At 61.5% G+C, this 13107-nt stretch overlaps 1 protein-coding gene across 1 annotated transcript in view; it reads left to right on the top strand.

Moving 5' to 3' along the window:
* The first annotated feature begins 1624 nt into the window (after positions 1–1624).
* The window catches only part of REXO1 (RNA exonuclease 1 homolog), a 20843-nt gene continuing 9360 nt past the window's right edge, over positions 1625–13107 (top strand). Inside the window, exons 1-2 of the mRNA XM_024739990.1 lie at positions 1625–1898; positions 11583–13107. Coding sequence (XP_024595758.1) covers positions 1742–1898; positions 11583–13107 — 1682 coding nt within the window. The 5' untranslated portion in view covers positions 1625–1741. The remainder of the gene's footprint in view (positions 1899–11582) is intronic.

Here is a 13107-nt window from a genome sequence, read left to right as displayed (position 1 = left end):
ATCTGCACGACCTGTCCCGTCCCCTCCCTGCCCTCCCCTCCTCCCTCTCTGCCCCTTGCTCACTCTGCTCCAGACACACGGACCTTCTAGCTGTTCCTCCAACATGCTAGGCCCGGCCCTGCCCCAGGGTCTTTGCACACGCTATGCCCTCTTCCTGGAAAGCCCCTCCCCCAGCTGCCTGCTTAACTTCCTCATTCGCTTCCTTAGAACTGCTCAAATCCCACCTTTCCCATAGGACTATGTGAACCACCCCTTGTCCCAGCCCCCTACCCTGTTCTGCTTCCCTGTCATAGCACTTTTTACCTTGTATCAAGATATTTACTGATTTCCTGTTGTCTGTCTGCATCTATAATGCTACAGCCACCAGGGTGGGGATCTTTGCTTTGTTCAGGAGCCCACCCTCCTGTTGGCAATGAAGGAGAGGCCTTGAGAGACCCCTGGGGTGAGGGGTCTCAAGCCCATATGTCTGCAGGGCCAGGTGGCTGAGGTAGGGAGAGAGGTGGGTTGGGAGAGCGGGGAGGTGACCTGCACAAACTACCGCCTGCTCACAGGAGGATCCTTGGTAATTGCCAGCTGGTGGACAGGCTGGGAATTGTAGTTGTATGTGACATCTCCCTACATTTTAAAAATGGGCAACAGGGCTTCCCTGGTGGCACAGTGGTTGAGAGTCCGCCTGCCGATGCAGGGGACGCGGGTTCGTGCCCCGGTCCGGGAAGATCCCACATGCCGCGGAGCGGCTGGGCCCGTGAGCCATGGCCGCTGAGCCTGTGCGTCCGGAGCCTGTGCTCCGCAACGGGAGAGGCCCCAACAGTGAGAGGCCCGTGTACCGCAAAAAAAAAAAAAAAAAAAAAAAAAAAAAAAAAAAAGGACAACAGGCAAGTTTACATCATTTGAAAAACTAGTACTGAAACAAAACTGGTACTCAGATACACACATGTTCACAACAGCACAATTCACAAAAGGCAAAAACAATCCGAATGTCCATCATCTGATGAATGCATAAAATACGATTTAGGGCAGGGCCTTGGTATATAATAGGTGCTCAATATTTGATGGACAAATGAGTGAATTGGAACAGGTCTCCTCTGGTAGACCTGGGGATTAGACTGCTGACAAGAGTCCAGGTGGGAGAAATGAAGCGCTTATTGCCAGTCAACCAGGGAGGAGTTGAGTTTCAGAGCCTGAACTGGGTAACTCAGGTGAGGGTTCCCAGGTGCAGGTGAGATGCGCCCGCAGGACTCGAATCGACCCGCAGAGGGCGCTTTCGGGAGACAAGCTAATAGAACGCAAATTGAATGCAAATGAGCCGCAGCCGGGCCTTGTGGGGCGTTTTTTTTTTTATCAGGCGCGCCTTGGACAGCCCAGGTGCCGCAGGGGCCTGGGGCTGAAGATGGTGCTTCTGCCGCCACAGAGGCCCGGGCGGCGATGGGGGCAAGGCACCCGGAAGCCGCAGGCAGGGCAGCCTGCGCCCCCCCATCACTCCCTCCGCAGCCGCCTGTCCCAGGCCAGGGGTCCGTGACCCACCTCGGTCCCGCGGGAGCAGGCGTTTCTGATCAGGCGCACTTCGGGCAGCCGCTCCCGGGGTCCCTTGCGGCGGCGTCCCGGGGGCCTCTGGGGACCTCGGAGCAAGATGGCGGCGGCGGCGGGGTCCGTGAGCCGCGGGCGGCGGCGACCGCGGCGCCAGTGAGGGGGCCCGGGGGCCCGGGCGGCTCCGGGCCGGGGCCCCGCCGCGGGACGGACCATGCTACGCTCCACCGGCTTCTTCCGGACCATCGACTGCCCTTATTGGGCCGGGGCGCCTGGGGGACCCTGCCGGCGGCCCTACTGCCACTTCCGGCACCGCGGGGCCCGGGGTCCGGGCGCACCTGGCGAAGGCGGAGCGACGCCCCCCGCAGCAGGTAATGTCTACGCGCCCGTCCCGGACTCCGTTCCCTGGCGCGGGCCGGGACCCCAGCGCCCGGGTTTCCATGGTTGCCTGTTCCCCGCTCAGCCCTCTCCCTGCATGGTCGCGGGCTTCGTCCCCCCAAGCCGGGACCACCCACCCCGGGGCCCAGTGCCAGTCGCGGGACCTCTGTAAGCCACCGTTTCCATGAGTGTAAAACGTAAACAATGGGAGGACCTGATCTCCTAGAGGTGTCGCGAGGGTGGAGCGCGCAGGGATCGGGAAATGAGCGCGGCCGACACTGGTCTGCAGGCCCGGGACTCCTGCCCGGGGAACCGTTCCCGCCGCCTCCCTGGCCCGGGGTGTTGGTTGCAGCCGTTGTTTATTTCCGCGCTTCCTCCCCCGCCGCGCCTCTGCTCGTGGCCGCTCCTGTTTACTACAGCGGAGTCGAGAGGGTCTTGTTTAGCGGCCGCCGACTGTGTGTCGAGCCTGGTGTGTCATGCCAGGGTTAGGGAGTGAGTCAAACCCGGTTGACTGTGTGTTGTGTGTGTTTTGGGGTCGGGGACCGCCTTCCGAGAGAACGCTCAGAGACTGCGCATCCCATCAGCGTGGTGATTATCAATGTCATGGCAGAGTTCGGTGAGAGCTGTCAGGGGGCAGGCAGTGCTTCTCGTATGAAGTGTGGGCCTTGAGCCGAGACGTGAAGAACGGGGGCAAAAAGAGGGACATCACAAGGAAAGGCCCGCCGGGAGGATCGAGTGTGGTGTCATTCTTTCCGAGGGGAATTCAGGCTCCTGCTGTGGCCCCTGTCCTCCGGGACTGGCTCCCCCTTTCCATCAGGGCCCAGATTTCCCCCATAAGGCACTGGTCCTTGTCTCAGAGTCTTCTTACTTGAAGAGAGGGGCGTCATTGCTAGGAGAAACTATAGGGCTGTTTTCCCAGTTTGCCAGAAAAAAAAAAAAAGGTAGAATTTTTTCAAATTTCCACTGTAAATTTGCTCAGACCACTGGCCCCTGTAGCCCAGTGTTTGCTACAAGGTCGGGCTCCACACCTGCGCTGGGCTCTGGCTTGCGTCTCAGGAACCTTCCCTCGAGGAGGGAAGACAGCCGTGCACACAGGTGCCTGAGCTTCAGGTCTGGGAGAGGGGAAGGGGGTGAGTGGGAGGCCTCTCGGTGGTCACCCTGTCACAGGGCAGTTTCTCACTCCATCTGTTGAGTTATTGGCGCGGTGTGTGGCGTTCTGTAAAGAGCCCCTGGCGTCTGGGTTCCTCACCGTCGGGACAGAACGGGCGGGCCGGCTCCCTGAGACCCTGGGACTGACTCTTCTGCAGGCCCACAGGTGGCCTTCCAGCCGTCTGCGCTCTGGGGCGCTGACTTCTCTTCCCGTGCATTCCTCTCGTGCCAAGTCAGTCTCTCGCTTGCTTCCTGCACCACAAATGGCCATTTTCCCAAAGGATCGTTTTTGAGAATCCATTCGGTGATGTAGCCCTGTCTGCTTCACTTTCCCGCAGGAAAAAGTGCAGCTGCCTACTTCTGATCCCAGTGTGTCTGCATTTTCCTTTTGCAGGTGAGAATAAGCAGCCCTCTTTCCATCACGGAGGGCGGGGCCTGGGGGGCGTGCTCTGGTTACTTTCTGGTCGAGGGCTGCCTTGCCCTGCAGAGAGGCAGGGGCAGATCCCAGCCTGGCCTCTTTCTCGCTGCGGGGCCTCTCTGACACTCTCTTTCCTCCTCTGTGGCGTGCTCGTGGGCCAGGGGGAGTGTGTGCCTAGACCTCCCCCACCCCTTCAGCTCCCCTTGCACCAGATTTTGACAAACCCACTTTCCATCGGGCTTGGAGAGACTGCAAAAATCCAGGCTTTGGGGGTCCAATTTTGACCAGATAGGCACGGCCCAAGCACAGGTGCTTTGGCAAGGGTGGGCTGCGCAAGGATGCTGAGGTGCTGGGTGATGGCCACCTGCAGGCAGGATGTAGGGGTCCCTGTGTAGCCCAGCACCTCTGGCCTTGGGTTGATGGCCTCCTGAGGGCTGGGTGGGCATCCCGTTCTTCCCGGCCCTCAAATCTGCCCTCCTGTGCTCCAGGGTCCCCACCTTGGCACTCAGCTGGGGGATGCCCAGTTACCGCCACGCACCCTCAGGTGTGCTCTTTAACCAGTGGTAGGGACGATTGTCCCTATTTTACGGACAAGGAGACAGGCCCAGAGAGGGGAAGCCACACATCTGTGTACACATGGCTGGTAAGTGGGGGACATGGGGTTGAGCTGGACTGTCAGGCCCTTGCCCCTCACCACCGACGGCTGATTCCTGCTGCCTGGCACATGTGGGACCTGGGCACCTGGGTGCCCAGTACACGTGGCCTCAGTGCTGTGCCCTGAGGCTGGGAGGTAACAGTGAGATTTGTGAAAGACGGTATAGCAGGGCCTGAGCACTGAAACCTTCCAAGGATGGGCCGGAAGGAGGCTGGAAGGCGGGGGTGGCCCCAGTTGGGTGGCAGTGGCAGCTCCCTGGGCAACCCCCTCCCCGGGGTCTCAGATTTAGGCCTCGGCAGCGGCCCCTTGTGGTCTGGAATCCTGAGAGCAAGCCCTGCTTCTCCAGGGAAGGTCGCAGCCAGGAGTCAGGCAGGGAAGGGAGGGTGCAGCCAGAGAAACGAGTGCTTCCAGCAGAGGGTGGGTTTTGTTTGATTTTCTCCGCGAGCTGACTTGGAACAGGAGGGGGCAGCAGCCCCTGCAGTATCACTGCCCCGGGCCGCTGGCCACGCTGCCCCTTAGCTGCCTCCCCCGTGGGCTGGGTGCCAGCAGCTTTCCCACTGCCCTGATGACAGTGCTTTCCTCGGTTTGACACTTTCTCTTCCAGAGTGAACTGCCGTGTGCACTTCCCTCCCTCCCCTTCCTGGGAGAGAACTGATACTGAGAAAACCTCAGCAGAGAGCAGAATCGCCTTTGTGTCTGGAGGCCCAGCCAGGGTACTTGAGGACCTGGGAGGGATTTTCCTAGCTGGTTGTCAGGTGTGGTCTTTGGTCAGGCCAGCCAGGGCCTCTCACTTCATGGGGGGTCGGGGGGAGCTATGAAGAATAGCAGAAACTGGGGACATGGGGGGTTATCCTCTGGGCCAGTCCTGGGCACTTTGGGGTGTGGAGCAGCCTCCCTGGCCACAGCCCCTTGATGCCAGCAGCCCCCCAGTCACAACATGCACAGATGTCAGATGTCCCCAGACGTGGCCCAGTGTCCCCTGGGGGGGGCGGGATCACCCTGGGTGAGACTCCCTGGTCATAGACTGCTTCTTGCTGAGGCCACTTTTTTTTATTTAAAGTCTCCTCCCTGCCCCTCCCAGGGAACTGTGTGCCCAGGTGCAGCTCCAGCCCCAGGGAGCCCAGGCCACCAGGCTCAGAGAATAGAAGCTGTGGCCTCCCAGAGGAGGGGCCTTCTCTGCCATCCCGTGGGTGGTTCTCTTGTTCTATTGTTCTTGACTTTTTTGTAAAGAGGGAGTAGAGGAGAGGTGCTGTTGGATTTTCAGAGCAGAGTTCCTCTCTTACACCAGGATGAGAAGAATCTAGGTTGTGTTTGTGGTTCAGCCTCACCCAGATGCAGCCCTTGTCTTCGGGGGCAGTGTCCCAGCCAGCGGCAGCCTGGACACGTTGTCTCTCCATTCAGAGCACTTTTTTTTCTGGACTCAGAGAACGTTCATTTTAAAACCACTGGAGAATGCCGCAAAGTCAAAGGAAAGATGTTTCGTATGTTGTCGCAAGTCCTGCATCTGCCGGCTTGTTGTGCGTCCTCCCAGCCTCAGAAACAAAAGGCTCTGTGTCTCTTTCCTGTACTCGTGACCCTGCCTCACTGGTGAAGTTGCATTCTTTTGTGGAGGCTCCAGAGACTCCAGTGAGGTGAGAGGCCGTCCCCAGGCCTGCGGCCCCTCTTCAAGCACTTGGGGAACTTTAAAAACCTGCCTTCTTGCCCAGATCCAGGCTTGGGACACTTGAATAAGGGTACATCTGCCCTTAAAGCTGTTTTTGGTATTTTAGGTTTCTTTGCTTCGTGTCAGTAAAGCAGTGTCTCTCACCGTGGACAGTCCTGATCCCCTGGGGGACACAGGGCGATACAGGGACATCTGAGGTTGTCATGACTTGGGGGTGATCCTGGCAACAAGGGGGCGAGGGCCAGGGATGCCGCTCAGTGCCCGCCGGTGCCCAGGATGGCCCCCTTCCCCGACACACACAGAGTTTTCCAGCCCCAAACGTCAGTGGTGCCAGGTGACATGGAGCAGCCTGATCAGTATCCCAGCACCTGGCCCCTTTCGTATTTGAGAATAGGACAGGAGGGCTGGCCACGCCTGCAGGGAGCCAAGAACCCCTAGAATCGTCGCTGCCCCAGCTCCTCCAGCTCTGGAGGTGAGGCAGGGCGGCCCAGGCGCCCAGGTTGGGGTGGACAGGGACAGCACCCCGCTAGGAGAGCTCAGAGGACCACGTGGGTGCCCGAGTGTACCCCCCACCCCCAGAGCATCCTCCAGAGAAGAGGTGCAGGTGCCACGGCTGGCTTTCAGCCCTGCAGGTGGAGTAGGGCCTCAGATGAAGACCTTTTGGCTCCACCTTCCATTGTGCGAAGAGCCTGGCGTCAGTTACCTCTTCCGCAAAACGGGGTCACGACACAGACCCTCTACACACAGTGCGCCTCTCTCGTCTCAGCTGTGCTGCGCAGTGCTCCTGCTTTGCCGTCCTCCTCCCCTCCCATTCTGCCCTCAGAATCCCCCGCACAGGATCATTTCCAGTGACGAGCGAGTGCTGGGTGCATAGGAATTTGGTTTATTATTATTTAAGCTGTCCAAGTGCGGAAGGTAGACTTTTGCTGGTCTGACCTGACTCAAAGCAAAACCTGGAACGCTAAAGAGGAAAAGCGCGGAAGGAGGATCACGGGAGCTGGGAGGTGGTCAGGGCAGATCCGGCCGGAGCCCCACAGGGTTGTCTCCTGGTCCCCTGTCCTCCTGCGGTAGCCAGTCTGCCCTTTGAAGAAGCAGGCACATGTGCCAGCGGTTTTAGGGCACTGGGTCCGTGGCTTCTTCTGAGCACTGAGGCTTTCTGTAAAGGACCATGTGGAGCACCCTGCCCCCGAGGGCTGCGCGGGTGGCAGGCAGTGTTGAAAGCCCAGGAACGTTGCTGGGGGAACTGCCCTCCTGCCTGCTGCTGTAGTTGCTGGGGGCAGCAGGACGGGTGGCTGATGGACCTGGGTGCTCTGGGGGCTGGGACTTGGCCATCTCACAAGCTGTGGCCTCAGCCTGGGCATGCACGCAGGCACGGCACAGCTTCTGTGTCGTCCGTAAAATCAGGAGCTGGCTCTGGGGCCCTTCAAGGGCTCTTCTGGGTCTGTCTGAATTCAGTACTTATCTGGGGACCAGGCTGTAGGGACTCTGCAAGGGAAGGAGGGGTGTCCAGCAGCACAGATAACGGCCCAGAGTCCGGGGGAGCGAGCCGTTGGCACCTGAGGTTGCAGGGAGTTAGGCGAGTGTCCCCAGGCAAGCGGTTACCGAGCTGGGCTTTGAAGGATGAATAGAAGTTTGCCTAGTGGCTGGAAGTGGAATGTCCTCCATTCTTTCACTGCCTTTGAGGCCTCTGCCACTTGGGTAGCTTCCTGGGGCAGGGCTGTTCTGGTTGCTCTTCTTTGACTCATTCTTGTGTCCTGCTTACCTCTCGTGTGGCGGGACGATGTCTGTCTTCTCCTGGCCCCCCTGCCCACCCCCTTGTGTTGTGACCGTCCCCTGGGTTGGAGGAGTCCCCACTGATGTCTAATCAGAGCACAAGTGGGCAGGGGGTGGGGGTGGGACGACTGTGTGCTTCTTGTCTTTGGAGGTGCAGCGGGGAGGAGGGGTGGGGTGATGGGGAGTCTTTTGGGACCCGGAAAGGATCGCGGGGCGCTGGGTCTTCTGGTCTGGGGGCGGGGAGCCAGCGTTTGGGGTTAGGCAGATCCCTCACCCGCTGCCCTAGACCCAGCCTCCTCTTTCCTCTGTGAGGGGGGCTGACGCGAGCAGGGCGAACGTAGAGATTAAAGGGGAAGGCCTTGGAGCCGGCTGGGTGGGGGTCACGTGCCTCCCAGTGGGGTCTTCACGCTCGTGTGTCTGCTCATTTTCTCTTGTCATTAATTTTACGTGCAGCTAGAGCTTGTGGGCGGGGCGTCTGCGCAGTTATGGAAGGGTGCGGAGTGTTTTCTGGAATGGAAGGGTGTGGTGGGAGCAGAGAGGAGCAGGGGGAAGGCTTAGAGGGGTTGGAGGTGGCCACCACCCCGTGTTGTCCTTCGACCCGCCGTGGGCTGTGCGTGATCTGTTCCCTGAGCTCTGTGGCCCCGAGTGTTTGCTTTTCCCGGCGTGGAGGTGGGGCAGCTGGCCTGGGCCCCGCTGTGCCGGATGCCTGCTCAGAGCTGGTGATCAGAGCCGGTCGGGACTGGGTCACTGGGAGAGTGTCCAGCAGCACCAGAGCCGGGAGTGGGAGCTGGTGCACACAGAACTGGGCACAGGGACGGCTGAAGAAGGCTCGGCCCCATGAGCTGGCCGGGAGCCTTCCCAAGGGGCATCCTTCAAGCGGTGGCCCACCTGGGCAGGCCCTTGGCCTTGTGGGTGTCCCTCTAGTGGCAGTAGCCGACCCCTTCCTTGCCCTGGGCCGGAGGCAGGAGCTTCTGAGAGTGTAACCCCAGCAGCCAGACCTTCAAGGTGCTTTTCCAGTAATCCCGAGGTTCGCCCCCTTTCTGAAAAACAGCCCAATTAATCTTGTTTACCAAAGGCATGCTTCCCTGGTGCAAGCCCCGAAGGAACTCCCATTGGCTCCCAGCCAGGTTAACTCCCCAGTAATGGGGAGGCGCTTCTGAGGTGCTCCCACGGCCATTCCTGACCTCTCGAGGGTCACCTGTCGAGTCGCTTGTAAAACATTTTCTCGGGGAGCTTCTCCAGTTCCTACCGGTCCCTGAGGCGGGGTAGGGCGGGGGCGCTAGGTAGCATCACAGATATCTTCTCCATTTGCCCGCCTCCCCGCACGAGCCTCCAGTAGCCTTGGCAGGGGCTTGGGGCTGCAGTTCCAGCGACCAAGCTCTGGGCCCCATGCACTAGCTTCTGAGCTACAGGGGGCTGCTGCCGAGCCCCTGGCAGCTGTGTCCTTGACGCGTCTAGATCTGTCTGGAGCTCCTCGGGCTGGTGATTTGGCCTTATGGTACCTTGGGGACACTGAGGCCCTGGAGGGGAGGGTGTTGGCCTAGACCGCCTGAGGCCCACCTCGGGCTGTTTCTTTTGCTTTTTGGTGTAGCCTGAAGGGGTGTGAGGAGGCAGCCTCCCCTGGGACTGAAAACACCCCACGCTGACAGAGCTCCTGGAAGCTCAGATCTAAGGGGTTGGGGGCTGGGTCCCAGAGCACCTCCTTCCTCTCCTTGCTTCCAAAGCACAGACTTGTTTGTGGGTGGATCCCTTTCAAAATGCAAAGTGCAGGGGTTTGAACTCTGCCCTTACTTGGGAAGGGCTAGAGGCACTCCTGGGTGATTTGTATGTTGTCTGTGGCCCTTTGTGACCTGTTCCAGAGCAGGTCAGGGGTGGGGAAGGACCCCCATCCATTTGATCCTCACCCTGCCCTGCCCACCTCTCCTGGGGGAGGGCATTCCCACCAGCTGGGCCCTTGCTCCCGTCCCCCACCTAGGGGAGCCGGCTGGGGTGGGAGCCATCTTGGCCTCAGGAGGGAGGTTGGGAGTGAGGTGGGTTGGGCTGGAGGCCCCCTGAGACCGGCAAGACCCGACCCATCCCTCACTTGAGATGCCCTGTAAGTGCCCCCTGGCTTGTGTCCTGGGCCCTCCACTCCGAGGGGACGGCGTGCGGGGGCGCTGGCTCTTCTGTTCATCCGGGCGGGTGGTGGGCTAGGGGTGGGTCTGCTTTAGTGCCTTCAGACCCGTTGAGGGTTAGGGTGGGCTGGGAAGAGGGCCCTGGATCTCGCTGTTGGGGTTTCTAGCCTTTCCTCTCTGTGGTGCCTTCACCTTGAACCTTGTGGGGGGGCAGAGGGCCCAGTGGCTGTGTGTCCTGACCTGTCCCCCACTCCGCCCTTCACCCTGGCATCCTCAGCTGGGAGGTGGGGGCATGAAGTGACTGCTCCCCGGCACCCCAGTCCCGCTGCCTCCTGCGGCCTGTGCAGCTTGGTTTTACCTCCCCATCTATAACCTGCAGCCTGGGTGTGTCCTCGGTGTTCTGAAGCACAGATGTACGCACCGCGCGCGCACGTGTCCTTTCTCCTTTCTAAGCATTGTTTGAAAAATAGGTTCCAAGGTACAAGCCAGACAACAGGCCTGCAGTGGGCCCCGCCCCACCTTGGGCCCCCAGGCGGCCCAGGCCCAGCCACTGGCCCCGGCAGTGCCGGGTTCTCTGGTGCTTCATCAGTGATGCGTGCGTTTCCCGGGGCTTCTGCAGCAAGACCCCACTCACTGGTGCCTTAAAACAACACAGGATTTTTCCTCTGGTGGTTCTGGAGCTCAGAGGTCCAAAGTGGGTCTCCCTGGGCTACAGTCCAGGTGTGGGCATGGCTTATCCCATCTGGAGGTTCTGGGACAATTGGCTGTTACTTTGCTAACCAGAAAGCACCAAATCGATCCACTTTTTTGTCAGAGGTTTTACAGACGCTCTAACAATGAACCGTCTTTACGTTCTGGAATATTTGAACACGTTATCCTCTCTCAGAACGTTGGGCTTTATTTGCTTACATCTTACTGAGAATTTCCGCACCTCTGTCCTGAGTCTCCCGTGAGCTTCGTGTCAACGTGGGTGGTATTGGGGTTGGACTGGTCTCGTGGAATTACACCCTGGAACCAGGTAGCCCGCCAGCCGCTCCGCCACCCCTGTTCAGATTGATACAAACCTAAGTGTGTCCTGTGCCCGCCTTGCCGTCCACCCCACTTCGTGCTTCCCCAGCATTGCCCATTGCCGGAACGTCTTTCACGCTGTGGCGCTGTTCCCTGGACATCGTCGTGCCTCGCTTCCCCCGTGAGATGTGCTGTGCTGTCCTTCGTCCACCCCACCCGCTGCCCCTTCCCGGTGGACGCTCCGGGGCTTCTGTGTCCTCAGTGGTACACACGCAGCCGGTGGAGTTCTCTGTGGGCGAGAGCACGTGTGGGGGACAGAGCCCTAAAGGCGCTGTCGCCAGGCAGGGCCGTGTGCATCCGCCTGTCCACCCACTGCTGTGGGTGGGCTGTGTCGGCCCCGCCTCCCGCTCCCTCTCGCACCCCTGTTGCCCCCCAGTCAGGCGTCTGTGCGCCCTGCGCTTTCTGCCCCGGCTGGGTGTCCGGCCTCCCCGGCTGCAGGGAGCAGCGTGGTATGTCTTCAGTGTGGGCTGGGCCCTGGGGGGAAGCCACCCTCTCGCCCAGCTCCCCAGGCCTCACCATCCCCTGTCCCAGGCAGTGAAGTCCCCGGGATCTTGTGGCCTCCTCTGGGGCCTGGGCTCTGTGCCGTCACCCCACCTGGCAGCCTCTTCGGGGCAGGACCTGCAGGGAGGGGCCCTTTGGAAACCCTGACTTGCTGCTGGAGCCTTGGTGGGGGTCGGCCGGAGGTCCGGCCCCTGGTAGGTTCTGGAGGCTGGTACTCTGCTCTTCCTTGCTGGCACCTGGGGTCGAGGCCCGGGACGAGGCAGTGACCGGTCACTGGCTCGTCTGCCTGCTGCTATAGCCGCCTGCTCATTACTGTTTTCTCCCTCTCCGTTTCAGGGCTCGGTTATGACCCGTACAACCCCGAGCTGCCCAAGCCCCCTGCCCAGAGGGAGAATGGCGCCCTGGGCAGAGGTGCCGAGCCCCGCTCAGACATCCTGGAGCTGGAGCTGGTCAACCAGGCCATCGAGGCCGTGCGCTCTGAGGTGGAGCTGGAGCAGAGGCGCTACCGGGAGCTCCTGGAGACGGCCCGGGAGCATGGCTCGGCCGAGGCCCCCGCCCTGGCGCCCCACGGCCCCACTGCCGGCCTGGATGGGGACACCTTCCCTCTATCCTTCGAATACAACCCCGGTGGCCGTGGCCTGTTAAGCCCCGATGCCAGCTACCAGCCCACGCCTCTGGCCAGCCCCACCGAGCCTGGCACCAAGTACTCCCTGGCCTCTCTGGACCGGGGTCAGGGCCATGGTGGAGGGGCTGGTGGCACCCTGGAGTACGTCCCCAAGGCCGTGGGCCAGCCCCGGCGGTATGGCCGCCCCATCTCCAGCAGCAAGTACGTCGTGGACAACTCCAAGCCATCTACAGACCTGGAATACGACCCCCTGTCCAACTTCTCCGCCCGCCTGCTCAGCAGGGCCAGCACCAAGGACGACAGGGCCCCCAAGCGGCCCCGGGGCTCCCGCGGCAGTGAGCCCTACACACCTGCACCCAAGAAGCCCTGTGACCCCTTCGGCGGCTGCGACGCCAGGTTCTCAGACTCTGACGATGATACCGCTGCTGCTCCGGGTGACAGGCTCGCCACCGCCAGCCCCCCGAGAGCCCGAGCGGGCCCTGAGAGCAAGGCCCTGGGGAAGCCGGGCTCTAGGGAGGGCCCAGAGCCTGAGGAGGGCAGCCTTCGGGAGACCAAGGAGATGGCCGTGCAATACGACGTGGGGGACCTCGGTCAGCCTGCCAAGGGCCCAGGCGGGCTGCCTCCTGCCAAGCCCAGTTCCCTGGGCAGGGCCTCGCAGGAGCGCAGCAGCCCCAAGGAGGGGAGACCCAAGAAGAAGAAAAGTGGGGGGCCGCCGGCCGCCGGCCACAAGGATGGTGTCGGGAAGACAGGCAGGGGTCAGGATGGAGAGCATGGGAGGCCAGCCGAGAAGCCCTGTGTGGACAGGAGGGGCCCGCGGGCCGGCAGCCCCCGGCACAGGGCAGAGCGGCCCCAAGGGACCAAGAAGAAGCCATCTTCAGCCACTCCGGTGGCCAGCTCAGGGAAAGGCCGGCCCGAGGGGCCGGGACCGCGGCCCAGCCCCGCACAAGGGGCTGCCCACCAGCTGCCAGACAGGACGGGCAGGAAGACCCCGTCAGGGAAGCTGGCACAGCGGAAGGCCCGCTCGCTGGATGAGGGTGCTCCCCGGGGTGCCCCCAAGCTGCCGAGGCGGGCCCTGAGCCATGCTGAGCTCTTCGGGGATGAGAGCGAGGACGAGGACCCGGGGCCCGAGGCGCCCACCCCGCGGCCGCCTGCCCTCCCCAGCCTCAGCTCCAGCTCCGATTCCGACTCGGACTCCAGCCTGGGCCTCTGTGGCGCGCAGGGGCCGCCCAAACGCCT

Source organism: Neophocaena asiaeorientalis, unplaced genomic scaffold (genome assembly GCF_003031525.2).
Source record: "Neophocaena asiaeorientalis asiaeorientalis breed wild unplaced genomic scaffold, Neophocaena_asiaeorientalis_V1.1 scaffold469, whole genome shotgun sequence".
Lineage (NCBI taxonomy): Eukaryota > Metazoa > Chordata > Mammalia > Artiodactyla > Phocoenidae > Neophocaena > Neophocaena asiaeorientalis.
The sequence above is the reverse complement of the archived record's forward strand: the minus strand, read 5'-3'. Positions and strand labels throughout refer to the sequence as shown.